Source organism: Athene cunicularia (genome assembly GCF_003259725.1).
Source record: "Athene cunicularia isolate RWA chromosome 2 unlocalized genomic scaffold, athCun1 chr2_part1, whole genome shotgun sequence".
Classification (NCBI taxonomy): Eukaryota; Metazoa; Chordata; class Aves; order Strigiformes; family Strigidae; genus Athene; species Athene cunicularia.
In genome coordinates, this window is record NW_020799095.1 from 129837933 (window position 1) to 129863858 (window position 25926).

Genomic DNA, 25926 nt, shown 5'->3' on the forward strand with positions numbered 1-25926 from the left:
GGGGGGAGTCAGAGAGGCAGCAGAACTGATTGCTTAGGTCAGTGGTACCCCAGGGGCCCGTGCTGCAGGCAGGACGACTGCCCAGATGTGTTGACTGTCTGCAGTTTCAAATATGAGTAAACTCCGGGCAAACTGTGGATTCAGAGAACTGAATCTCCTACCTAGCAAAGTTAAGGGAAATTTTTCCCATTCACCTTCCAAGCCTTTGGTTTGTCCTAATATTAATCCTATTCATTAAGGGGAAGAGGTATTATGTGGTTTCTAAATGTCCTAGTATAATGAATTGTGGGAATTACACCACACGTAGTACTGCAGTTCAGCAGTCAAACTGGCTTAACCAATGTCATATTTCTTTTAGCCGATTTAACACTGCATTGTGTCAAATATTCCTTAGATTTTGGTGCAGAAACACGTGTCCTTTTTTAACTTGTGACTGATGAGTTTTAATTTTGTTTCCTTTTTAGCAACATGCAGCTTGGATCATCCCTTTCTTCTGTTACCAGATCTTTGACTTTGCTCTCAACACCTTGGTGGCCATCAGTGTACTTGTCTACCCCAGCACAATTCAGGACTACCTCCATCAGTTGGTAAATCACTTGATGTTCACAAGCCTTTGGGGGCAAAAAATTCTGCAAGGTGCACTGTTTTTCCTGTATTTCTAGTTGCCTGCTGACTTCCTATGAAGTCCTTGAAAAGTCCTCTCGGTCCTTGCTAGTCTGTATTCAACATCCTTGCAAGGTTACATTACTAACTTACTACAGTATTTGTGTAGAGCTCTGGAGTTCTGCAATGTCATGGAAGCTCTCAGCACCATTTCATTTAGAATAAGACACATATTGCAAGACACATATAATAAGTTAATGCTTTTGGATTCAGATTTATTGTGTTCATATCCAGTGCCTTATTTTTGGTGCTATATCAAGGATGTTTTGTTGCTCCTTTTGATTTATATGGTGGCTTCAACACAGATTTCATTAGAGGGGAGTTTGTTTTAATGTAGGTTTGTTTTTGCTAGAAAATATTTTTTGGATTCTCTTAGGAATGATTAGAGACTCCCTTCTTGCTATGGTCTACTTTGGCGAAACATCCATAGCCCGTATTGCATAAGCTTACAGGATATGATTGCAACTACCTAAAGTAAAGACTAAAGGCCCACCAGCCTCTGTCTCATCACAGGACCACGTGCCATGTCTGGCAGGGTTCAGGTGGAGTTGCAGAGCTCTGGAGAAGCCAACACTGCAGCTGTCTCTGAAAATCTGCCTTGAGAACCTGAATACAGATTAGCTTGGCTCTGAACTTTGTTATGTGGATGGAAAACTAGCTAGGGCAGTATAAATAACAAGTAATGAGAAGCAGCAGGCAGATAAGTAGCCACAAATCTGTGGAAAGAGGCAATGTGTCAAGCCAGCAGGAGCTGGGATGCATAAGGGGCCTGTTATCCTTTGACTTATTTAACACCCGCCTGCATTTAAGAATGATAGTACACTGGAAGAGAAGCAGAGGAATAATTCAAAAGTTTCTCAGAGATACAAGTGGAAAAGAGCAAATTAGAGCCATAGTTTAGCAAGTGTTTGAAGCTGGCAGTGCCACTGGCTGGATCCCTCCTGCCCATCCTTCGCCTGCAGTCCCTTGCTTCTGCATTGGTGCCATCTTTGTTCTTGTAGCAGCACAAGCATCTGTGTGGCTGCAGGAACCACCCAAACTTCCCAGAGCATGAGTAGTAACCAGGTTTTACTCAGTCTTGGTCACTGTGTGAGAACATGAGGGGGACAGGAGCAGGCTGGGAGCTGTGCACCAAAAAGCCCCTTGCTTTTCTGCTGAAAATATGGTGCGACATCAGAAGCTGTCTCACTAGAAGGACAAAGAGCAGCTGGTTCTCTCAAAATGTCTGCTATAACATTGCTGTCATTCCTGCAGATACAAAAAATAGTAGGCCCTTCTGTAGCAGAGTTGCAAGGAGCTGGCCTTGGGAGGTATTGGGGTGGTGCAGCAGAGATTGTGAGCTGTGTTGCTGCTCTAGAGTGTTAAAATCTCTGGTTGCACATATCTTTGTCTTGCTGTTGTAAATCATTTTCTGGACTGTTAATGAAATGCTACAAGACTTCAGGAGTGCTAAACTATCAGTGCTCAAAAGGGCAAGGGGGGTTTCCAAGATAATTATAGGCTGATTAGCCTGACATTGCTACCAAGTGGAATAATAACAGAAGGGCTGAGAGAAGAGTCAATAAAGGATTAGACCAGGGGAATATGATTAATGACTGCCAGCATTGTTTCATGGAAAATCAGTCCTGCAGGCAAACTCATTTTCTTTCACTGACAAGATTACTGGCTTCATCAATAAAGATGGGCAGAGGCATAATAGACTTTCATGAGATGTTTGACTTCGCAGCATGATGCTCAGAGCAACAATAAAACACTAAATCGATAAAGGATGTATCAAATGGATTAGGAGAGGTTAGCTGGCAGACTGCAAAGGGTCATGGTCAAGCTGACCATCTGCCAGTGAGTTTCTATTTTGGGTAGAGGAAAGCATCCAGGAATTGGCAATAGATTTGCTCTCTTCCTGACTTCCATTAATAACCTTGGTACCCAAGAGGCCATTCAGAAAGGCTAACATCAGCCTTGGGAGAGCTTCCCCAGGCTCACTGTCTAGAGAGATCTAGTGGGCAGTTGCAAGTAGGAGCCTAATCTAGCTGTTTTGTGTCATCCTCTAAAAGACCCTATCCCTCCATTGCCCAAAGCGAGCACATCTCTGCATTTCCTGGAGGCAGTACTTGTGACTTTTCCCAGCAAAATCATTTCTAATAAAACTCATGGCTGACACAGATTAATGAAGTAAATAGCACTAAGGATGGAACCATTAACCAGAGTGAGTTAGACTGACTGAGAATCTAAGTTCAGTCGTTAATGTGTGTTACATTGCTATATGCAAAGATACGTAAAAACGTGAAGGAATACATTGAGTGTACAGTATGGCAACTGTACCTGGGATGCAGTGATCCTGCAAGCAGTCTACCAAAACAAGAGTCCCCAGGTTTTTTTGCTGTTTGCAAAAACTGCTCATGAGATTTGTGGACAGAAAAATCCAGCAATGAATAGTAATGGAGAGAAGATTTCCCTTCTCAGTTGGTGATGCAGGTTTCACCTGTCTATTGATGGTGTCTGGCTGTAAAGAACAATGTTTAGAAGTCAGAGAACATGCAGAAAAGTTCCTCAAAAAACTATATAAAATCTGGATACATTGTAGTATGATGAGAGACAATCAGCTTTTCCTGCCTCATTTACTGAGAAAGATGACCAAGAGGTGATGTTGTTGAGTTTTCATATGCAGAATAATGAGGTATTAAAAGGCTGTTTAAATTAGATGTGAAGCATAATGATAATGAGTAGCTAAAAGCTATTCCAAGTTAAGTTGATTTAGAAACAAGGAGTCATTTCTGGTTTATCATTCACAGCAGAGATTAGTGATTGGCAAAAACTACCAAAAGCTGTGATGAATTTTGTACAGTTAATATCACCTGTTCAACAAAAATTTGAAGTTGTTTTGAAGCTGTTCTGCATCTGCTTTGAAGCTGTTCAGGCCTCCTGTGTCTTAGCTGTGATCCCAAGCACAAGTGGCTCAGCAGGAACTCCTTGTACCCTTACCTGGAAGGGCCACATCAGTTGGCAAAAGGTTGTTGCATTTGGCTCAGAGCAAACAGGCTCACTCTGAGGGGGCAAAAGTGAAAGGGAGAGGTGAAGATCACATCCACTGGTATCAGATACTCAGACACAATGAAATGAAACTAAAACCAAGCTTTTCAAATTTTTGGCAATAATGCCATCAATGCAGTGCTAGCGTTCAAATGTTGTTAAACAGACTTTTACCCATGGACTTGTTTCCCTTCCTTTTAATATTACTCATGGTAGAGAGATTTGTCATCTCAGACACTGCATTTAGAACAAGACTGTGGTTAATACCCTTGTCCTAGTAGGTGAGACCTGAGTCACACCAGTTGGGTGTGATCCCTGCTGGTGATTTATAAATAAGCCCTAGAGTCATCTTGCCATCACCCCCTTTGCAGAGGTCTGCCAAGGTAGGCAGAAATCAAGGGCTGTTTTTCTTCCTGGCATTCTTACAGTTTTTCTTCCTCCAAAACTGCTTTGAATTTGTGGAATGGTATTTTAGGGAGCATAGCTCCATAAGGGAAATGAAAAAATCCCAATTGTTCTTCAAATCCATTATTGAATATCTGGAAGAAGGTATGCATTAGGTAATAGAATATATTTGGAATTCTCAGAACACTTTTTTTCTTGCTCTAAGGTGAAAATCCCATTTTTTAACCATTTCTACTTCCCTACACTAGTATCTGGAATAGATTTCAGTCTATCAGTGATAAGTTGCAAGCTACCGTGAAACCCTCCATGTGCTTTTGGCAAGATGATAAATGAGTACCTATCAATAGGCTAGGCAGAGCCCTAGCTGAAAATGTTGCAATTGTAAAATACAGAACATTGTGTTCACAGAGTATTTGGTAATGTCAGCCTATGCTGTCTTCTTCTTTCAGGGGCACAAGTGTCTTTGGAAACTTTTTGTTACTCTTTAATACCCAGTTGTATACAGGTGTGTCCCTGTATTCCCATAAATTGCAAGAGCATCTCAGCGTGAAGGGTCATGTAAAATAAGTAGATGTTGCAAATTTAGCATTTGAACTGTTGCATGGCAACTGCATATGATAAAACTTTCTAAGGGTTATGTTGGACATCTTGGTCGTTATCACTGTCACTAGAAAAACAAAACAAAAAGCTTCACATACAGTAGATCCAGCATGTGTAAAATAAAAACCATTTTGGTTATTGGAGCAGTAGTGCTCTGGAGCAGATTGACCTAAAGCACATTTCTTTTCTTTAGCCCCACTAAGTCTTTGACATATATGGGCTTTCTAAAGCCTTCAAATTAAACAATTCATCTTCTGTCATCTGGTAACAGTATATGAAATGAAGTGGAGGTGGGGAACAGATTGGTCTGCAACTGAGTTATGCAAACTTGTTTTTTATTAAAGTACAGGACTATTACAGTTCATTTAAAGAAAATTTCAAAAGTATATTAAATAGCCTTACTATGGGACTACCTGCAATGCTGTTGTCTAACAACTCAGGTGGTATCAGTCAGGCTTTTAAATCCTAGGGGAATCATCTAGAGAACATAAAAGAGATTAAACCTAAAGAAATTTTTCCTATAAACTAAAACTTTAAAAAGGAATATCATTTCTGTAATTTTTAATGCCATTTTATAATTCTAAAGAAGTACTACTAACTTCATAACAGAGCTTTAACAATTCTACAGACACATTACCATTTTTCTTTCAATTTTGTAAGATTCTGATACTCAGAGGACTCTAACTGTGGAATAAGAATCCACACCAAGGCAAAGGAAAACATGAAAGGTTGTGCAAGCAGGCTGAGGGAATGAGAAAGGGCTTCAGCCTTGGACTTTTTATTGTGGTGCATTTATACAATATTGATGCAGTAGAAATACACTTTCCATGCAAGTTTTAGATTGTTTTTAAGTGTCTAATGGAGCTTTGTTATGTATAAGCAATAATTTTTTAAAATTTGAAAGTTTACGAGGTATATTACTATGCATGCAGCTTTCTCCATGTCCGGGACAAGGTTATAAGTGACACTTTAGTTACTACTTTAGCATGTCAATGCCACACCACTACAACTACATCTTGTCTGTATAGAAAATTTCATCATGTCCTGCTGCCAAATCACTCCTGTATTTCCAGTGATAGGCTTGATTCTTCCCACCCTGCCATATTTCAACCTCAGTTTCAGCAAACCTTGCACAACATTTGACACCGAGCTTTTCTCAGAAGCTGCAGCACTGAGACCAGTGCCCAGGGCTTTCCCAGCAGCAGGATTTCAAATATTGGTCTCCCCACAGGAGAGCAAACCCCCAGAACAGGAGCAGAATTTCTCTTCCCACCTCATACACCCACATCAGTGTTCAAGCTTATCACTGCAGCCAGTGGAGGGCAATGGGTCTTGAACTCATCTGAACCACAGTTGGTACCCATTTTCTGTGGAAGTGAATGAGATTTCGAGGCTGGCTACTGCCATGGGAGGATCCCAAGAGCCTCCTGATGGCACCACCTCTACACAGCACGTGCTGCTCCCAGACTTGGCCAGGTCTCATGGCTCTAGCAGATGTTCCTGCTCTTCAAGGTAGTGGGAACTTTCTTGGTCATTTTCCTGCCCACCTTGTCCCTCTGCAAATCCCATTTGAGTTGATGTCTGGAAATGGGCTGTTAGGTTATGGCCACGAGCCCAGCACGCACTCATCCAGTCTTTGACAGGTGACTGGCTCCCAAAAACCAGAGTGTAGGAGGACCAAAGCCTCATTAGGAGTTTTTTATTACATTTACAAATTCGTTTGACTGGTTTTATTAATGGTAGGTCAGTACTAAAAAAATGTTTGGGGGCAGTTATACTGTAACTGTCCTTCACTGACTGGACTTTCTAACCACTTAAATGTCCTCCCTCCTGCAGGCTGTGGCATTAATACTTAAATTTTCTGCATATAAGGTTTGTGTTTATTTTTCAGTGCATTTTTTCTTGGCATATACTCTTGATTTCTTGGTCTCTGAGTGACCACATCCACTATATTTAGCAATAACCTCCAGGAAAAAAAAAAAAAAAAAAAAAAAAGGCAAAGCAGCAACTTATTGAATTATAGCAAGCTAGATTCCTGCAAAAATGCTACCTTGACAAAGAAGATAATGTGATAAAAACTTCTGCCATGAAATTCAGTAAAGGAACAGAAACATTGCTGTCAAGAAGTGGAAAATGTGGTTATGTAACATTTATCTGAAACATTTACAGCTGCTAGTAATGTTAACCACTGAACAGTTCATGGAAGTGCTAAATGAAGAGCTATTCTCACTAGCAGCTGTGCAGAAAAAAAAAATTTCCTGATGCACCGGGTCAAGTGCTGGTATAAGGGGTATTAAAGGGTTATTCTGCATTTACACCATCATTGCCAAGAACATAGTTGTAGCTTGGTCTAGTTAATTGTCCTGACAAGGATGCAGTGCTGGCCTGGTTAAGTAATTAGACCTGTGAGGGAAAACGGGGTTGTGTGTGGATGGAGCTAATGCATTCAGTTATAATAAGCTACTGTTGCAGCAGAGCTATCCTTTGTGGAGAACAGCTCTGTCTGTGAACAATGGTTTATTCTAACTGAAACAGGAACTTGTGCCCTGCAGTATTTCAAAGCGATTTGGAACACTCATTTTAAATGGTGCATTTTCTTTAAGCAATAACAAATACAGTAAAATTTTAGAGACTGTTTTTCAGCCAGTGATCCTAAAATGTTTCACAATTGTAAATCATTAGAGCCTATGCTAAGTAGGAAGATTAATGTGGGCACCTCCATTTCATGTATGAGATAATAGAAGGACTTGGAGCACATTTCAATTTGAAATCATGACATTGCTTCCCTGTAGAACCCATGCCTCCACAGGATATGTACTCAGATGGCAGGATTAATAAGTGCTCCTGGAGAAGTAGTCCAAATTTAGCCAAAATAAGATGGAGCAGAATAGTGTCTTTTGATCAAATATGTAGGTGAAAGGATCATGGTGTCCATCTCTTCCTGCTTTTTACTTTCTAGGAGCTGCCACTGGTATTTGGCCACCAGTGCCCGTATAATGATTAGTTAATAAGCACAGGACTTGCCTGTTGTTGCCCAAGATGGCAAGCTTCCTGCTCCAAAGCTCCCAGACAGATATCCTTTGCTAGTTTGTGTCAGATACAAACCCAGTGTTTACAGAAGAAAAAACAGCCCACACCACATACAAAGCAAAAAGCAACCCCCTAAACCCCCTGGTGAACATTTGGCAGCCAGCTGAGTCTTTGCAATGCCTGTTCCAGCCAGACTTACTGAAACTGGTTATTGGTGCAGAGAGCTCCCAATTTAGTAGATCACAGAAAGTTTTGTAAGCTGTTAATTATAGAGTGCACTTACTGAATGGCTCTTAAATGACTCGTAAGATTAACTTCCACTGTTTTTCTTGTGTTTGCTTATACAGCCCAATAATTTTCCCTACAAGGAAGAGATTATGTCTGTGAACCCTACATGTCTGGTTGTGATTATCCTCCTTTTCATAAGTATCATTTTGGCGTTTAAGGTAAGTGCATTACCTGTATAAAGTCTACTTCTGGTCATGGGTGGAATGTCCCTTGCTTTAGAAGAATGTCTGGCTTTAGAAGAGATCTAGGGACCTACAAACCAGACAGCCTGACAGCTATACAAGGCAAAGTGATAGATGTTACGGAAAAAAAGGCAAAAACCTCATAGACAAACACATAAACATATAGGCCACAATGGGGAAGCACAATGCTTGTAGGGGGAACTCATGACACATACATCCTTTGAAGGAGTGTGTCATCCACTGGAAAAGAGAGAGGCTGTTCATACTGACTCCTTGGTTTTTCAAAAGGTATTTGGCAGAATCTCTCATCAAAGGCTTTAAAAAACACCCTCAGATATGTAGGGTCATCTCACAGACTGTAGCTAAGAAATAGAGAATAAGGATAAATTACCAGTCTTTACAACAGTGAGACCCATGATGTTCAGTACATTCATAAAAGATCTGGGAAGGGGAAGGAAATGAACAACATATTTTTTGCCATGTCATTCAAAATAGGCAAAACAATCAGCCAAGAAATCTTTGCAGAAGGATCTCATGGCACTGAGTGGCTGAGCAATGAAATGGCAGAGAAACTCAGTGATGATAAATTCTAAATGGTGGGCACAGAGGAAGCACAATCTTGTTTCACAGACACTGCAGTAGACTCTGAACTAAGCATGACTTGAAAAGGGGATCTTGTAGCTGTAATAGATAGACCTGTGAAAATATTAGTTTACAGTTCAGTTCTGGTCAAACAAGTAAATCAAATGGTAAGAATATTAGGCAAGGAATTGAAAAATTAGCAATCTAAAGATTTCTTTGCCAGTTGGGATGCCAACCACCTCTGGAAGCATACATTCACTTCTGGTGCTCTATCTCAAAAAGAGCAGGTAAATAGATCCAAACAATCCCTCCTGGGAGGGACAACGTAAAGGAGTAGCAAAAGGGCACAGGGAGTGATGATTTATCTGCTGTTATGTAAACCTCATGGGTGAGAGGTCTGAAGGTGGCAGGTACCAGATGAAGGGGAGATGTAACATTGCCTGGTGCAGCCAGAAGGGGCTCATGTGAAACCACCACACCCAGGTTCGTGGTCCAGTGAGATTGGCTCCAACCCACTGTGTGGGGCAGAAGTTCAAAAGGAGCTCAGAATAAGATCAGACAAATCAATGTATGAGAAACAACCACCTATGGCTCAGTTAGTCCCCTGAGCCTTGGCCCTCTTGGAAAGTATGCTAATATATTTGCCCTCTTTTTGCACCCTTCTGCACGTTTCTCACAGTACAGTGCTGCCGTTCTTGTATTTCTCGTGTTGGGTTTTATTTCAGAATAGTTCTTGGCTTTCTCTGCAGAGCAATTATGCATTAGATTAGAGGAGTCCCTAAGAGCCATGGTGACACCAGGGATGTTGCTTCCAGACAATACCTTTGACAACATGATCAGGGAAAGTTATTGTGATGAAAGAGGTAGATTAGATTATCGAAGCTACTTCAAAATTGAAAAGAAAACCAGACACAGTATTTTAAAGTGATGTTGGAAGTTATATTCTCTTTTCTTCTGTGATTTGGAAATGCAGTTTAGCCTTCTGGCTTTTTATGTTCACAGACATACAGTTGGTTTTGTTTGCATCTTTAAGAAATATGTATGAATGTAACAAATACTTATATCAGGTGCCACAAGGGATGTGCTCTTTAAATTTCTCAGATGCAAGCAGTAGCTTATTTTTACCCCAGGTGGGTCTGGTATTTCATTGACTAAATATGGCAAGGAAGTCTCAAGCTTATAAAAAAAAATGCAACTAAAATTAGAATGGCAAAAATATACTTACTACAGAAAAAAGAAACCTAAGAAATAAACAGTGCAAGACTCATTTTGTTTTAAAGTGGCTAACACATGTTTTTTTCCATGAGTATATGTGGCTCATTCTAACAACATATCGTGCAAATGAGCCACAAAAAAATATGACTCACAGATAAACACATGCTAAATTCTAGTTAGCATTTTCCTTTTAATTTCTTGTGTTTCCAGAAGAGCTGCTATGCAGATTTATGGAATCTGCTCCATGAAAAGAAAGCTGGACATTATCCGATCCATCACACTATCACTGATAGACTTAGCAGATGGTACCACATTTATATACTGAAACTGAAAAGGTACTGCACATAAAAATATGCCTGAGCTCCCTCTCCCTCTGAAGTTTGACTACAAATAGGGAGAGAAACCAAAACATTGTAACCTAGGAAAAGCTACAGTAGGAAAAGCTGCATTCAGCTGGTGGGAAGCATGAAGCAGAATCACATAATTCCTCAGACACATTTGGTATCATAAAGCTTTTATTTTGGGTGAAGCTACACGCTGAGCAGAAATCGATACAGCAGTATTAAATGGTGGGTTTGTGCTTTGCAGTCATGGGATTGTGAAAAGGGAAGGGGGACGAGAGAGGGTAGTAACGAAAGCGAGCCAACTAACCACACACAAGCACTTGTCTTTTTAGTTCTTGGGATTTACTTGGATCTGAAGCAGCTAATGGATATTTCAGGTGGTTTCATGCAGAATCTTTTTCAGAGTAGACCAAAATGTGTTATTCCATTTACTGTGTTTGTCCCGAGACCGGACCAGAGGTACATACCATGAAACATGGTGATTCCTATGTGGCTGAGGAAGGACATTGAGCAGCAGAAATGTGCTTATATACATGTACACAAGACTTCAAATGGCATAGAGCCAACACAGTGGCTTTTGAACCGCGCTCTCCTCTGCAGCTGGTTTAGGGAACAGGCCCTTGGTTTCCTCTGGCCAGCCCCAGCTGCTGAGACAGAATGGTTCAACAGCCCCCTCCCCACCATGGGCGAAGCCCCCCAGGCCCAAATGAGCTAGGCTCAGGTGACCGCAAATACAACCAGAAAAAACCTTCCCCCAGGCTGCCCTGAGCACTCTGCAGTTGCAGAGTATGGCCCCCTCTTCCTTTTTGGCCTTTCTTTTTCTGGAAAGGAGGTAGGAAGAGGTAGTTGCCTGTGGGGCAGCTGAAAGGTACTGCAGTTCAGTGAGACAGGCTGGTCTTCAGCAAACTGAATATTAACCCTAGTCTCCATAACATGCCTATAATCTGCATGTACAAGGTGTCGAGCCTGGAGATGAGACCACAGTGCATGTCCTGATATCCTCAGTAGATGGGAAAGGGCGATGTAAAACGAAGCTCTCTGCTCACCCTGCCAGATTTCGTGTCAGCCCAGAGGGATGTCTCCTGGCTGGGGGAACTGGCACACTGCCCCAGTGTCTGCTACCTTCCTGCAGGGGTGATGGGCCAGCAGTCAGGACCATGAACACAGCCCCAGCAGCCAAGCTCTGATCCCTGCTCCCAGGAATGGCCAACACAGAGCCACAAGGTTGCAACCTGTTCCATGAGAGCCAGAGACAGGTCCCAGCACTGGGCTTGCTGGGGGCAGGGTACTTATAGAATCATCGCTAAAGCAGGGGTCATTTGCTTTAAATTGCATGCCCCAGCATGTGTGACAGAGAACCAACAGATGATGTCCTGGCCCATATAAGGTGCCATTTAACGTGTTGCAAGCCAGTGGTTTGATCATTAATTCTTTTAAATCACAGTATTTCTTTGCAGTTATAAGGAGCAGTTCTTGTACAGCGTTTTTATACTCACGGGATACATAATCTGCTGTGCTGAGAAGATGAATTTAATTGTAGATTTCATCAGCACAGCAACCTATTGTTTCTCCTTCTGCAGCATCAACATGTGAAATACACGTGGCCAACTGGTCTGCCATTAGCATCCTTCCAAAATCTTCATATAATTTTCAGTTTGTGTAGATTTTTAACTCATTTTCACCAGTTACTGAAGACCATCCCAAATCTGTAAATAGAAAATTAGAAGCAGCTGGAGAATAAAATGGGACTCGGTGCAGACAGCTCCTAACCTGGGGGTCTCTGCTGGGTCTGCTGCATTCAGCCTCCACTTGCTGCCAGTGAGGGAGCTGCCCAGAGAGCTTCTGTGGCCCAGATCAGCATAGACTTTTCCTTGCTGTGTTATAAGAAACAGAAAGATACAGCAACCTCTAATTTCCACAAAGATGCTGGTCAGTCAGCTGGCTGGGCACATGTCTGATGAGCAGAAGTCGTGCAGTATGTTACTGTTGTTAAGTTGCTTAACAAGTGCATATGCAGCAACAGTGGCGAGAGGCAGGGTTGTATTCTGTGGGTTTCAGTTCCTTAGGGGCTCAAGACATTTCTCACCATTCAAAGGGGAAGACTGAAAGCTGGTAGAAGTAGGCACAGTGCCTGTTTCCACACTCAGCCCTTCTTGTACACCCATCCTTTCACATGATGGCTACTTGGGGCTGCCCCAACAAAAGGTGTCTGTCAGCAGCCTGTGCTGTGGTATGTGGGAATACCACTAAGGGTAGATTAGGCTGAAGTGACTTAATGCCTTTTATTCAGGGACTATTCCAAATGTGAACATTGGTCTCCTGAGAGAAAAATTGATATATTTATATACTGTGCATCCAGCCACACATTTTAAAACAGTATTTGAAACCTCAGCCAAGTTTTTCAGAAAAAAAAAAAAGGTAACTGAATCAGCAATCCCATTTACAGTGCAGCAGCATCGGTAGAAAATAATGATTAGGAACAAGTTTAAAGAAGAAGTTACAGGTTGAAGAAACCAAGTTTCCATGACTCACAAGTTGCAGGCCAGCAGCACACGTCCAAAGTACTTGGACAAGGACATGATCTGAGCTGCCGCCACTCCCAGCCATATGTGGGTCAGTGTCTCGGGGCCAATTACTTGGTGTGTGCTGGTTCATAAGCTCTTTAATTCAAGGGCTGGAATGAACCTCACCCACTGAGAAACATCCTGTGCATGCAGGAGCAGGGCTGACTAGAGCTAGGGCTCAGAGCTGGAAGAGCTGTAGGTGCTCATTGTGGGGTTAAATGCATTTTATTCACCGCATGTAATGGAATAGGAGCATCTAAAAATAAATCTCCAGGCTGTATTATCTGAAACAGGGCTTCCCTCAGTTTGGAGTTTGACAGAAGGAGTATAGAAATTGATTTGTAAATAGGTAGGCTTAATGTAAAGGGTTTCTTATAGAGATGGGCTGAGTCCCACAGAAATGTACTGTATTCAGTCTCTGTTCTCTACTAGCTCTTATGCCTTAGCATGTTGTATCTGAGCATTGAAAGATACTGAACTACTTACTACTATTTATAATTATCAATGGCATTTTATTTCATTCTGGAAGAGATAGTTCTTCACGTATGTGCCTTTACTTGTTTCAGTAGCCTGGAGCAGGTTTGCATAGCCCACAGCTTGGGCTGTAGAGCCAGTCTAACTTTCCTTTGGGACTCAGCTCACTCCAGAAGCCTTTTGCTCTCTCCATTTGATGGTCAAAAGTATTGTCCGCGACATCTCCAAGTCATGCAGGGTCTGGTAAGCTGCTGTAAAGAAGAGGAAGCAAACTTACTGGATTTCAGCCAGCTTGGCCCTGGTGGAAAAAATACTTCCTGATCTGCCAGCATCAGTGAGTCATGTGGCATCCTGAAAAACACAGCTCATGTGTGACAGCTCTGGAGAGGGAAGAAGCACAGGGCAGCTCAAATGGATAAGAGGCTTTTGGAAGGTCATCAGTGCAAGTGAGTCACAAAAATATGACTCACTCAGAGTGAGACACACATGCAAATCCAATCAGTACTGTCGGTTTAATTTGCACGCACTAGGTTTGTGAAAAAATTGCTATGCAGAACCTGCTAAGTAAAAATATATGTTGGGCACTATCAAAACACATTGTTCTCCTCATCACTGTCATGTGTGACTACATGGGAAGCAGAAAGCTCCAGAGGGAACTGCTTAGTCCCACCAGCCTTGGCCCTAGCATGCTAAGGATCTGACTCCAGCTCCTCCACATGTGTTACTGCCTCCTGCCTGCCTTCCAGTCATTTTGCTCACCTCTGCTGGCCAGACTAGAATCTCTCCTGCTAGTAAAGGAGATGATGGATGTGAGCACTTTGGCCAACCAGCTGAAAAAAAAAAAAAAAGTGGAGACAACTAGTTGCTTGCCAGGCAGCAGCCCTACCCAGAGCAAAGTGAGCTCCAGGAACAAAGCCAGTTAAGTTTATGATCCTGTGGTAGGATTAGTGCTGCAATAAAAGGTTTTTTGCTTTATACTGAAAAAAATGAAATATTTGTAATAGTAATAATTTCAAATTTCAATAAAAACATTTACATTGGTAATTTTCTCTAGTCAGGCAAGAATAGAAAGACCCCACACCATTCCAGTCATATGGAATACATTGATTTAATGTCAGATTGAGTGAAACAGAGTATTGAAACAATGCAGGTAATATACAGGATCACCACATAGTCATTGACCAGGCCTCAACTCACAAAACCAGGAGGGTTTCCTGTAATTTGCTTGATGATTCTTCTGTCCCCAGTGTGCTTCTCCTCTTTTTACCAGGGTTTGCTTCCACTTTCTAGTACTACTTACTCCCAGTTGATGATATTTAAACATCCTTACCATGGAGGAATCCAAAACTCATTTCTGTTTACTTTTTGCTGCTGCCCCTGAGATGTTCTGCATCTGCAGCATCTTCTCTTTTTTTTTTGTCACAGTCTAACTTGTACCTTCATTTTATGTTATAAAACTCACCCCTGCTGGTACATGGTATCCCATGCACAGTAACAAGTGTCTGACTGAACCCGTATCTCTCTGTATTTCTAGAGAGGTGTAAGAAAGCAAGACATCATATGGGATCTGCTCATTTAAGTGAATTGGAAGTTATATGTACAAATGTTACTTTAGCTATATTCAGGCTTAAAGGAACTGCTTCTTTTCAAAACAATTAGTCTACATTAAGTATGCAGTAATATTAAATATCTGGAATAGTAAGCATTCAGACAGGTCTAGACTGCAGTATCTCTGCCTAGATAGTCATAGTGCAACATGAGTATTCATAATCACAGAATGGTTTGGGTTAGAAGGGACTCAACCCCCTTGCTGTGGGCAGGGACTCTTTCACTAGATCAGATTGCTCAAAGCCCCATCCAACCTGACCTTGAACAGTTTCTCTGGGCAACCTCTTCCAGTGTCTCACCACCCTCACTGTAAAAAGTTTCTTCCTCACATCCAATGTAAATCTATCCTCTTTCAGTTTAAAACCATTGCTCTTTGTCCTGTCACTACAAGCCTTGGTAAAATTCTCTCCATCTTTCTTAGATGCCCCCTTTATACATTGAAAGGCCACAGTAAAATCTCCCTAGAGCCTTCTCTTTTCAAGACTGAAGAACCCCAACTCCATCAGTAGGAGGAACAGTGTTGGATTACTCACAGAGCTCCTACACATACTTACAGTCACTGCAACCAGCAAAGTGACTATCCCATGCTTCTATCAGGCTCATATTCTTATTTATGTAAGAATAGGAATGTTCTAACAGAAATGTGTATATATTTTGTTTTCTGCACAGAATAACAAATCCCTTTTCTTTGCAGGGTTACTTGATAAGCTGTGTGTGGAACTGTTACCGATACATTAATGGCAGAAACAACTCAGATGTGTTGGTGTACATTACCACCAATGACACTGCGGTAAGGATGTTAGATCACAAATATTTGTCTAACATTATGCATTAATAACTTTATTTTATATTAATTTCTGACTCCTTAGTCAACCATCTTAATTCATTTGAGCGTCCTCATCTGTTGGTTATGTTTAGACTTGAGATTCAACAGACTGGTGCGCTATGTTTACATCACATCTATTGCTAAAATATTGGGTTTATTTTATGCATAATCTGTTATAGAATATGTGTTAAGCATAAACTACAATTTACCTTGTGGCCCTAGGAATAACCCCCAGTTCTGAGCTCTCCAGCTGTGTAATGATCTGGACAGTGGGGGGACTGATTAGGACCCAGGGATGCTGAGGTCTACACCCACTATGAAATTAAGATTTAGGTATAGAAACTGTGACTTAGGGACACTCAGCATCTGGTGTAGTGCTTTACACACTCACAAAGAGGAGCTAAAAGGCAACAAAAGTTCAGTGTTTCATCTCCCAGAGCATGATGGGTTTTGTATAGTAAGGAGACAGAATCAAACAAAGATCAACATGGAAGAAACGAATAAGCAGATTTTAACCTGAAAGAATGGAATATGTCAGTTCACTTCATAGTAGTTTAATGCTGACATGCACATGTGCAGGGCATGACTGCTAAGCAGTGTCTTGCTTGTTGCAGAAGGCACTGAAGGAATACAAGAAGAAAGAGTGCCTGGAAAGAGCTAGTTCTGTTTGCAGCAGTATCTCCATGGAGCTGCTCAGCTCCACCCATGCTACACACTGGGGGCCCTGTGCCAAATCAGTCCCTGGGATGACTCCGCTGGCTTATGTAACAAGGGTCTTTACATCATTTATGTAACAGAATGAGGGCAACATGAACTTGGTCCTTTGGATCATCTGGGTAAAATTTCAGGATTGCCTTCCTCAAGTTTTCCTAATCATGGGTGATCTCCACACACTGAAGTATTAGACCATCAGCTGTAAACCACTGGAATGAGTGATTCCTGTGCGGCCACAAGAGCTTAGAAAACCGTTACTGCTTTTACATGAAAGTTGTAACTCTTGCATAGTTACTTGTCTTCAGGACCCGGAGCTTTAAGAAAAGTATAAGAAGTTTTATGGACTATGATCAGAGCTGGCAACCAGGACATTTAAGTATAAAAATATGGGTTTATTAAGAGCTAAGAAGTATTACTACTTTCTTTACTGGAATCTACTTTGAGTAAGACCAGGAGCTTTAATGCGAAATAATTTTGACAGGTCTTTTGTTCAGCCTGTGGGTAGTTGCAACTCAGCTTTAAATATTGCTAACTCTACAACTCACAGAACTGGCAGGCTTGGTGGTGGTAGAGTGTCAGATGGATTATCTGGAAAACTAAACTTATCAAGGCTCTTTTAAAAGCTACTTTAAAACCACCTGCTCCCCTGCTGCCTTTACAAAGCAAAAGGCTTTGGTCTTCAGAAATGACTGGTTACCAAAGCTCCTCTCAGTACTTTTGTATTTAGTAATTAGCAAAGTGGTCTGAGCTGCTTCCTCATCTTTAAAGCGCTTGTAAGTATTTCTGTGAGGAAAGCAAGTCCTTTTATCACATTCACAAATGACATATTCTTGTACTGAGAGTTCAGTTTGACTTTGCTTATCTTGATCTTACAAGACAGCTATGGCAGCGGCAGGTTTTGAGGAAGGCTGTGCATTCCTAGCTAGTGCCCTGATCAATGAACATTTTTCTTTCCCCAGTGTTTACACCTCCTTAATTTGAATATAGTCAGAATCTCTTGCTTTCAGGCATGACGCATTTGTTGTTCACTCCTTCTAAGTAAGTTCAATGAGGTTATGTTAGATCAGGTCCTATAGAAAGAGCTGTTTGGGAATTCATTAGCTAACAAAAAGTGCACCCAAAAATTCTTCTTCAGGAGTACAGAAAAGCTCAGGAACAGTGCTGATGGGGAAGAGTTTCTCAGGCCCAGCCAGAGAGGCAGGAGGAGAGTGTCACTAACAGCCTTGGTTTTGAATTATTTATTTGGGGTGGAGGCAAGCTTCATTGAAACCCATGTCTGACTGCTTCTCTCCAGTCAGGATGAGGTCCTTCACCCCTAGGTGACACAGCTGGTCTCCACCTCTTGCACATCCTTCCCTGACAAGCTCCATGGACACCCACCAGCACAGTGCACTCTGATGAAGGAGCTGATGTGCTCCTAAGCAGTCTCTTTCTTTCTTCTGCTCATTGCTGAGCTTCAGCAAGGAAGAACAGTTTGTAGGGTTAAATCATCATCATTCTCCACTGTGAATCAGAAGATTGTTCTCCCCTCCCTTCATCCCCACAAATCACAGACTCAGAAAGACTTTTTTTCTATGTCTATATTGAGAGACATAAGCAAAAACTCCTCTTCACATGACTGTAAAAAATTAAGCTCAACACAATTGGATAAAAATGGTTTCAAAATGAAGTGTCGAAGAATAGGGCTTTGAAAGTTGAGTGCTGAGGACCTTTGAGAGTTTAGGACTCTTGAAGAAACCTCATGAAATTTTGAAATGCTGTGACAGGTCACTGCTGTCTGCTGAGTTGTACAGTATTCCCCCAACACTCAAGCGTACTTTTGCATTAAAATGACGTTTTTTCATTTTTATTTATTCTGGGAAACTTCTTTTGGCAGGGCTCCTTCACACCAACATGCCTTTAAATTATAAACTACAAGCTTATTAAAAAATGTGGGTCAATCTTTGCCCTCTGCTTTGAGAGAAATGCATCATTTTTAGAATCAAACCTGCTACCTGAATTCCAGCAGATCTGCAGGTCATAGCCACAGGGCATGTTCTCATCTTCAGGGATGGTTTTTTGATATATACTTATCATCAGTATTAGCTGAAATAATACCAATCAGTACAAATGGAAATTAAAACCTAAGCTTAAATATGGGACTGGTCATAATACCTACCATTTAGAGTAACAAGTTTCAAAAATATCCCAACACTTCCAAAATCTAGAGATCAGACCCCAGCTGCTACCTGCTAATATCCCTTGTACTACATAATAACTAATGTATCTCATCTACGCTCTGCACACAAGATTTTTTTTAAAAAGTTATTAGGGTTGCAAGTGCTAGACACTGTATTACAAAAAACATTTAGAATGGAGTTTAAATATGTGCTAGAGTATGGGTTAGTTTACTGCCAGACTTAAAAGATCTGTTTTATGTATTGAGATGATTAGAAATTCAAAAGCTTTCTGCAGTTACATAAATATTTTCAATGAAGCTAAGAAATTCATTACTACAAACATTTTATTACCGTGTCTTACAGTTTTTGGGGAGATCTGTCTTCAAAAAACATCTTAAAAATGAAATGTATAGCTTATTTCTATTATAATTTGCACTTGGAGAAAAAAGAAATCTCTGCCTTCAATAACAGATCAACAAATTCATCTGTGAATTCAAATTCTATATATCTGCAGGATTTGCATTGAAAATGGAAAAGAAATGGATAAAACCCTATTCTCTAGTAACTCTACAGACAATTCAATAGCCATAAACAGTTGCATTCATGTTATGATTACTCAATGATTGCTGGGTGCAATTTTTTGAAGGGAGACCTATGTCTGTTATAAGAGAACCCATGTCAGCTACAATAGTTATTCTTATCTCTGGTCTGTTAACATCTTGGCAAAATCACAAATTCTTGGATATTCCATTGCTAGATAAGTACAAATTTACTTATGCCTTCATAAAGACCACTATTTTCCCTCTTCTACCTTTTGAACTAGGAGTTGCCTGTTTTACCTGCTCAGAACCCTTGAAAAATACATCTAAGAGTTTCAATTAGAATGGAAATATGACATTAATGACTGAGATTTTCTCAAGAAGAACAATCAAATCCTTACTAGCTGGGATGCTATGGCAGGAGAGATAGGAAGATAGGAAGGGTCCACATTTACTTGCTGGCTACAGCAGCTGTGAACCCTTCTGAGATGTTTGGATTACAAGTCTCTTAGGAAAGAAAGAAACTTCTTTCTTTAATAGACAGCACTAGGATTTGGTTCAAAAGAGTAAGAAGCTGTGATTGTTTATAATTGGTTCTTCAATCCACAAAGTTGTTCTGAAAATAATAACCAGATTCTCTTTTGCTTTACTGCATTTCTTAATTTATCACTGGCAAGGTGTGTAAGCATGCTTACACAGATTTGATTAAAAGAATGGATAACTCCGTAGGCATGGCCATGCAGGCCTGCTTCTTGTTAATTGTTCCTTGGCTCTCTGTGTCCTTGGTGGGTCTCACAATTAGTTTTCCTCATTTCTATCTAGAGCAAGTCCATCATGACTCTGTAAATTCATGTTAGGAGTGTACAGGTCTCAACAGCAGTATTCATCTGTCTTCTTGGCTGGTCGCATGGTGGAAATCTACTGATAAATCCTTCCAAGATATGAGATTTTGTGTTTTCTGTCCTCACACAGGACTGCTCTGCCAATGCTGGTCACTGGCACTCTCCTGCATCTGTCATACCTTCTCTCACACTCTTTGTGAGATCCTCTCTGCAGATCCCTCTCTGTTACCAGCCCTCAATTCAGTAATACTTTTATTTTAAAAAAATATTCAGCTGTCTCTGTGCCTTCCTACTAACTGTCTAATTTTCATACCAGTAAAAGTCATGAAAATAAGTGTAGACTGATCTGGAGGGGAAATTCCCAGCACAGAAATTTCCAGCTAGTTCTCTCAATCAAACTAGTTCTTGTAAACAGTGCTCATAGATCTGGACTGTAACTAACCTGATAGCTATAGTTATTGGCCACAAGATAATCTGATTTTTACCACTCAGTGTAAGTGGCTTAAACCATCCTTTTTGTAATTGTGCCATCTGGAACAGACATCCTTCCCACTGCAGGCTGTGAATGGGATAGTCCTGCTGTCCTTGTTAGGTGAGAGGTATTCCTTCTGTGGCCCCTGATCAAATTTTGACACCACAGGAATATACCCAGCTTGGGTCCACAAACAGACTGTGTTATGGGGTGGGGGGACCAGCTGGTGCTGGGTCGGGGAATGGCCTGGACCCCAGACAGTGGGAAGATGTGACCCTCCTGTGCTCCAGTGGCTGATAACTCCAGGACCTGGGGATCCAGCCATGTACCTTAATCACAGCAGAGTCTCTTGGGAATATGGTATCTCCATCCTCTAAGTGTTTTCCCAATACTTCTCTCAGTTTCTGGAGGTATCTGTAGGAGATTTTGGGGTGGCAGTAAGGTGGCTCCCCTGCAGTGAACCATAGTAAACTGAAGATTATTTTTTCCACTTTCTCAATCTGGGATTGCCTTTTCTAGCCAACTGCTCAAGCACACCGTTGATGGAGATTCATTTTCTACACTAATTTAAACTGTGACAGCAGTTGCATGGAAAAGTTCATCCAATTTGGAAAAATTGCTAGTGTATGAGTGCAAATGATAAAGTCAGATATTTTGTTCTCTGAAGCAGGAAAAGCTCCTTTGTGATCTTGGACAGCCAGGGGATTTCATTTTGCTTATTTTTAACTCTCACTGCAGCCAATCAATGGAAGTTTCATCTCCGGCCATGCTGCCAGTGGGGATAAAATATAAAGCCATATATCTCTCTTCAAAGTGGGATTTAGATTCTTACATACTTTATCAAATTGCTCCAATGGATCCTGTCTGACATACATTTATTCACAATGGTTAATAAGTTACTTGTTTTTTCAATGCAGATAATTTCCTTCTGTGGACATAACATCAGCTAAGCACCCTGTAATTAAACTGTCAACACTTTTGTTTGCCCTCCTTTTCTCAAAGCAATAGAAGACCTATTTGAGAAGTGCAGAGTTAGGTCTTTCATTCCTGCTAGATGATTCCTCTGAGAAGAGGAAGAATATTCTTTGGTAATGTTGGAAGAGCCATTCTTTGTGTTATTGTGTTATTCTGCATGTGTGGAAGGTGATTAGCTCAGCTACAGAGAAGGACCCTTAGACTCATGCCAGTTAAACAGACTGAAGCCAGAGGTGGAGCCCAGAGGCAGACAACCATGGGCAAGAGCTCTTGCTTCTGACAGGTGCTTTGGGACCTGTACTTTCCAACTACTGACTTTTGTGTTAGTAAATGTCAGAGTAGAAGATAACTTGGAGAAAAGTCTTGCTTTAAAGACATGTTTCATAATGTGGCATAAATATCCTACAAACTTGGCAATGTTCACCAGGTAGCTGGCAGTTTGTAGGCATAACATTATTACTGGGCCACTAGATCAGAGGCATCTTTTTCCAGTGAGTAGTAATGACAATCATACTTTAAAGTGAGTGAACACCACAAATTAATACCCCTGGCATGACTCACTCTCTGAGCCCTTCTCAGGGCCTCCAACTGAGTCCAGGCAGAGGAGTTCTGACCTTCCCTAGTGGAAACTGATAAAACCTGCAAGGGGGTAAACAGGAAGGAGAGAAGAGGAAGAACCTGGGACAAGAAAAATAGAAAAAAGTATATAAGCAGAAATACCCAATGCTTGAAGGGGGTGATTAGTTAGTAACCCCATGCAATAGTCTACATGAGATCTGGGAGTGGGGTTTAAATGCTGGATCTGGTTTTCTGCAGAACTGTGCTTATAAATATTGCCAGAGCAATATCTTTAATCAGAGAATCTTCAAAGGGCTCTGGCTCCACATGTATGCCAGCATTTACATCTTGCTAGTGTGCACGTGTTAACGCGCACTTCCTCTTCTGAGTTGCAGAAAAGTATCATGACAGTCTGTGTCTGCTAACAAACAGCTATTCAGCTGGTCCAGCATTTCATATTCTACCTGCAGTGAAGTCCCAGTTGTCTTTTAATCTTAGCGAAGATATTGGGGTTTCTTTTTTTTTTGGTAACTTTTCCATTTTACCATCTGTACTCAGCTCTTTCTTCACTACTTCCTTGCTTATGGAAGGATTTCACCTTAAAATCTAGCATTCTCTGTGGTCTGAATAGCTTCATACTGCCCGTTAGCTCTGTTGCTTACTGCTATTCACTAATCACACTTCTTGTTACAGGTCTCACCTATTACTAGGTAGCTGCTGTCAGAAGCCATCAGTGCTGTTTGGAACAGGCCATCAGTGGTGTCAATTTAGGGCAAATACCTTCTTAAGTTTAAAAATCAGATTTCTAAAACATTTTCCCTTGTCGTTACAGTCATTAAATTTACTTACAAGTTAAATTACAAGATCAAAATATACATGTTTATCTATTTTCCCCAGTAGACTTCTATTTTAAACACAAAAGCTGTATTTATGTTCACAGTTCAAATACTGGAATTATTCTAATACATGACAATTTGTAATAGAGTTAAACTGTTTTCAGTGTTCATAATTAGATTAAAAAGAAGACACGAAATAGGGATGTGTAATTTAAATCTTCTAAATCTTTTTGAAGTCATTAATTATAAGTGTTGGAATATAGGAAAAAACAGAGTGTTTATAAATTTGCAGGATTTCTTTACAAATCCTTTTTTTCTAACAGGGTTGATTCATTACCATCTGGCAGCTGCTGTTTTGCGGCCTTGAAAAAAATAGTCAGAGTCTTCAGTATAATCCCAAGGATATGTATCAGTGTGGCAAAAGCTGATGACAGCTTAAATCCCTGTTGCCAAGGATATGTGGGTGTATAAACTCAGTCGTGTGTGAATTTTCCAGGTCAGGCTCGATCTGTAGCTACGCTGTGCAACATGGGACAGGGAAGACCTGAATTCGCTCAGGCAGGTATTGCTCAAGCAGGGCAGCGCAGCAAGGTGCAAGAGGCAAAGTCCCGGCAGCAGTGAGCCATGCCGTGCTAGCCATGCCGTGCTAGCCATGCCGTGCCTTTATAGCCATATAGCTGGCCACCTGTAGAAGCCCTGCCCTTCTGCAGACTGCTCTTCCCCAAGGCGGTCCTGCCTTCAGCTCCAGCACTAGCTCGTCTGGAAGCTTCGCACCGCATCCCCTTGCACAGGGCAAGCCTGGCCTTTGCCAAGCGGAGGAGGAGGAACTCCTTGCACATCCCAGTCCCTCCAGCCCCAGCCTCTCTGCCGAAACTTACCCAACACCACAAACCACGCAGATGCGGACGGGAAATCATCCATCGGTTGGGTGGGAGGGAGCTGCGGCAGCTGGTGGTTCAGCAGGTGGCATTGTGCTCTCACGGACTGCCTGGAGGCAAAGCTCGGCCCCCCCACCAGGGAGGAGCACCCAGCTGCGGTTGTTTTGCTGAGGGTGTGACGGTAATCAAGAGCTTTGGCTTCCTGCGGTTATTAATGGCTTCTGGTTAATTTCTGGACCATTCTTACAGTCTGATTTCAATTCACTTTACCGGCTCCCATAGAGTAACTGCACTCTTACCAAGCGTCCCTCAGGACTCTTTATGTGCACAGGACTGCCCGCTGCGGTCTATCCCAAACTGTACAGCACTTGTGGTTTTGGTCCTCTGGTTTGCGAGCAGTGAGAAAAGCAAGATCTGCTTTAAATGAACTCTGTGACAAACGGTCAGCTTCAGAAAGAGCAAGGCAGAGTGGGCATTCATGTACCAAATTTAGAAGATCTGCAAAAGTTTGTGGGTGTTTCTGGTGGACAGGTGCTTTACAGGTGTGGTTTATTAACATTAACATTAGACTTCTCTCAAGTTGTCAGTTCATCACCTTTCATTCCTTTGTACTTTTAACACAGTATTATAATAATTTAGCTATAAACAAAGACTTCCCTTCAGCATTCACTAGGAAATTCCTGAATATACTGTGCAAGAAAAACTGTGTTTTATATGGCAGTATTATGCCTTACTTTTTAATAGTGATACCAAAAGAATGTGTTCATATAAAAAATAAAAATTAGTTGAAAACATGTATTGAAGCCAGAACTAGAGATTGGTCATCTCAAAATCCCAGATCTTGCTCCCAAATATTATAAAGAGACTTCAAAATCTGTCCCCAAACTTTACAACTTGCCCATCTCTCTGATGTGTTATCCAAATACTGGCATTGGGTCACCCCAGGTCCCTAGGCATATAGATAGGGAAAACCAGTCCATCTGGTGAGGTGAAGATAAGACAGAAACCTTTCCAACAATATCTGTCATGCAAGCACAGCTGTGATAACCACACCGTTGGGAGATGACCAGTCCTGTTAAACAATTTGAATGACCCATGGGAACTATTCCTAGGTTCCTGTCTTGTTAACTCTTGAGTGGGATATATGATATAATCCTAAGAGGAGATAATGTTTGAATGAGATGCAGGTTAGTATTTTAAAAGTCCATCAAAAGATTAGTGGTCTGTTACAGTGTCTGCACTTGGGACAACCCATCAACCATTTGCTACACAGAGTCAAAGTATACTTCCAGTCTTCAGTACTGATGACCCGCACACAAGTACCCCCTGAAAAAGTATGTGCTTATCCAGCAAGTGCTCATTTTGGAAAAAAAAAAAAAAAGAAGGTAAATTTTAAAAAATAAATATGTTTTGTCCACACAAAATCATGACGTGCAACTAGAGATGCAGCAGTAGAGGGCTGGCCAAGGTGTAGGAAACACTTCTGTGGCCTGAGGTCGACTATCCCTCTATGCCTTTGAATGGAGAGGGTAATTACACCATTATTCTGGATGACTTTTATGAGCTTGCACATGATGGAAAAAGACAATAGCTTCCTGAATCCAATTTTCTTCCCACGCAAGGGTAATCACAATCTGTCCCTAAATATTGCTGTGTCCTAGTAATATATACATTTATTCCTCTATCTGAAGTGCTGAAAGCATTGTACTGCTTCATTACAAAAATCCATAAACCCATGTAAATTTTCTTAAATGGTGTCTTGAAGAGCTGATGGCTTGGAATAAACAAGAAGTTTTGTCAAATAAACCCAAAACATACCAACTCTAACTTTGCACAGATGATTTCACAGCATTGAGGCCTTCTTCTTCCCTGAATGGGGTTATAAATTATCTCTGAGCTATTTTGCTTCCAGCTACTCCATCTGTAACCATTCTAGTGTGGTTTCTAAAGGAAATGCATGCACATTAACATGAAAATACTTCCTGTCCATGTTGAGAGGAAGGTTTCTTGGGACTTATTTGACAGACAACGTATCACGAAACTCTTAAACAGTAATTAACTAGCACATTTCGGAAAAACTTTTCAAGCAAAAGCATCTGTGTATAAAGCAAAGTAAAACTTTTCTCATTTGATATTAAGTAT

At 41.2% G+C, this 25926-nt stretch overlaps 1 protein-coding gene across 1 annotated transcript in view; it reads left to right on the top strand.

Moving 5' to 3' along the window:
- LAPTM4B (lysosomal protein transmembrane 4 beta) overlaps nt 1-25926 on the top strand; it is a 60948-nt gene that overhangs the window by 23765 nt on the left and 11257 nt on the right. Inside the window, exons 4-6 of the mRNA XM_026841545.1 lie at nt 465-587; nt 8076-8174; nt 15680-15775. Of these exons, the coding sequence (XP_026697346.1) occupies nt 465-587; nt 8076-8174; nt 15680-15775 (318 nt within the window). The remainder of the gene's footprint in view (nt 1-464; nt 588-8075; nt 8175-15679; nt 15776-25926) is intronic.